Source organism: Gymnoscopelus microlampas (genome assembly GCF_963454915.1).
Source record: "Gymnoscopelus microlampas genome assembly, chromosome: 11".
Classification (NCBI taxonomy): domain Eukaryota; kingdom Metazoa; phylum Chordata; class Actinopteri; order Myctophiformes; family Myctophidae; genus Gymnoscopelus; species Gymnoscopelus microlampas.
In genome coordinates, this window is record NC_139948.1 from 39719268 (window position 1) to 39721694 (window position 2427).

Sequence of the window (2427 nt, forward strand, 5' to 3'; positions counted from 1 at the left end):
TGTGTGTGTGTGTGTGTGTGTGTGTGTGTGTGTGTGTGTGTGTGTGTGTGTGTGTGTGTGTGTGTGTGTGTGCGCGCGCGCGTGCCACACAGTTGTTCTTTTCCACAGATCTGATGCAGCTTTTTAATTTATTCTTAATTACAATTGACAAGAATCTGAAGTCATTGACCTACTTGGTGTGCTAAGGCCAGAAGGAACGCTTTCTTGTATAATTTCTTTAAATGTGTCCTAGAGGCCGATACAAAAAAAAAAACGCCTTCTAAATACTAACCTAAGTTTTCTGAAAAACTGTAATTATGTACATACTGTAGTAACATCTAAAATGACCCAGAGGCTTTAACGGATTGGAAGGTATAACAACGTACAGGCTTTCCAGGTCTAAATGGTGTAACTTGAAGAACGCATCATAGTGAAATGTCTCTGTATGGCATGTTGTTGTACAGCAGTAATAATGACCAGTATTCCTGTCCACAGACCCACCAGCAGTGCAGTTGGAAGCGGCTCCCGGGGCATGACTACCACAAATAAGGGAAACAAAGCCTTGAAGGTAAACCACCCGCATTAGCACTCATTTAACTCACTGAGTGCCATTAACGTGTTTCACGTGTTTTTAGCGCTATGGCTCAACGTGCCATTAACGTGTATGACGTGTTTTTGAAAAATTAGCATAAAAATGATTTTTTTTTTTTTTTTTTGAAAAACATGTTCAGAACCCAAGATATCATCATCTGAAGGTGTGCAGCTCCATCCACTCCTTGTTTAACTTAGAACTGAAAAAGGCTGTATCTCGCTTCCTAAGCACTTTTTGTTTTTTGTGAAAAAAACTCTGGCACTTTTCAGAATCAATTCTGAAATAATTCTGGCAATCCTGGCACTCAATGAGTTAACAACATTAAAAATTAAATGAAATATTTTTTCAAATAAAAACAAAAAAGAAGAAGCAAAATTAGCAGATCTACAAGCTCGCAACGTCAAAGTGTTGTGAGCTTGTAGATTGGCTATTTTCATTTGTCGTAGAACATATATATTGGCGGGTATATTGGCGGGCTTAACCACCACTACATACACTCAACCCTAGCATCCCCATTCTCACACTGAGTTGACTGTGCACTGACTCCTATTAGGCCTGTCACAACTATTTCATAATCGTCTAATCACAATTATTTGAGATCATCGCAATTATTATCGTCAAAATCGTTTCCATGATGAAAAATGCATTTTGAAAATATAAAAGAAATAGCAGATCTACAAGCTTACGACGCGTCACTTTGTGACTCGTAGAAGCTTGGATCTCCTCCTTGGTCAGGCCCCGCAGGTGCTGGTTGAGCTCCCGAATCGACATGGTCATGGTTTATGGCTCATCGTCCGTCAGACTGGTACCATTCTGCCCCGGCTGGTACCAAACTGGTACCGATACCATTCCACCCCGGCTGGTACCATACTGGTACCATTCTCTCCCGGCAGCGCGTCACTTCGTGAGCTTGTAGACTGGCCATTTTTATTTGCCCTAAGTATATTGGCGGGCTTAACCACCCCCTATATACACTCAACCCTAGCATCCCTAATCCTCACACTGAGTTGACTGTGCACTGACTGAGCCTCCTATTGTGTGTGTGGGCGTGTGTGTTTGCGTGCGTGCGTGCGTGCGTGTGGTCGTGGTCCAGGTGAAGAGGGAGCCGGGGGAGAATGGTACCAGTCTGACGGACGATGAGCTGGTGACCATGTCGGTGCGGGAGCTCAACCAGCACCTGCGGGGTCTGACCAAGGAGGAGATCCTGCAGCTGAAGCAGCGGCGCCGCACGCTGAAGAACCGCGGCTACGCCGCCAGCTGCCGGGTGAAGCGCGTCACGCAGAAGGAGGAGCTGGAGCGGCAGAAGGCCCTGCTGCAGCAGGAGGTGGACAAGCTGGCCACGGAGAACGCCAGCATGAAGGTGGAGCTGGACGCGCTGCACTCCAAGTACGAGGCCCTGCAGAGCTTCGCCAGGACTGTGGCCCGCAGCCCCGTCAACGCGGCCAGGGGCCCCATGGCGTCGGTCATAGGGCCCCTCATCCCGGGCAAAGTGGGCGCCACCAGCGTCATCACCATCGTCAAGACCAAGTCGTAGTATGAGAGCGGGCGCGGAGCGGCCTACGCGTCACGCCTATAAGCCAAAGCCTGATTTCCATGCTTCTTGCGGACCGTGCACCGCGGTGGGTTCGGCGAATAGCTGCGGCACCCAATCCCCCCGAGGCCTTGTAACACTCCGTTCTTTGATCCTCTCCGACCACAATGACTACGAAACGACTTGGCGTTCGCGGGGAGACTGGTGCACGCCGTCTGCACAGCACGGACCGCAAGAAGCAGGAATCGGTCTTAAAGCCGGATTTATACTTAGTTGCGTGTGGTGTCACGCACCAAAGATGGCCAATCTGCTACTTCTAGTGCTC

General features: G+C 48.7%; 1 protein-coding gene across 1 annotated transcript; it reads left to right on the forward strand.

Annotated features, from left to right (window-relative positions):
- Positions 1-502: 502 nt before the first annotated feature.
- LOC311054752 (transcription factor MafK-like) lies at positions 503-2105 on the forward strand (the record flags this gene model as incomplete). The annotated part of the gene is made up of 2 exons (XM_084070757.1): positions 503-547; positions 1665-2105. Exons 1-2 carry the CDS (start codon positions 512-514, stop codon positions 2103-2105), a joined length of 477 nt encoding a protein of 158 aa, XP_083926883.1. The 5' UTR covers positions 503-511.
- Between the last annotated feature and the right edge of the window lie 322 nt (positions 2106-2427).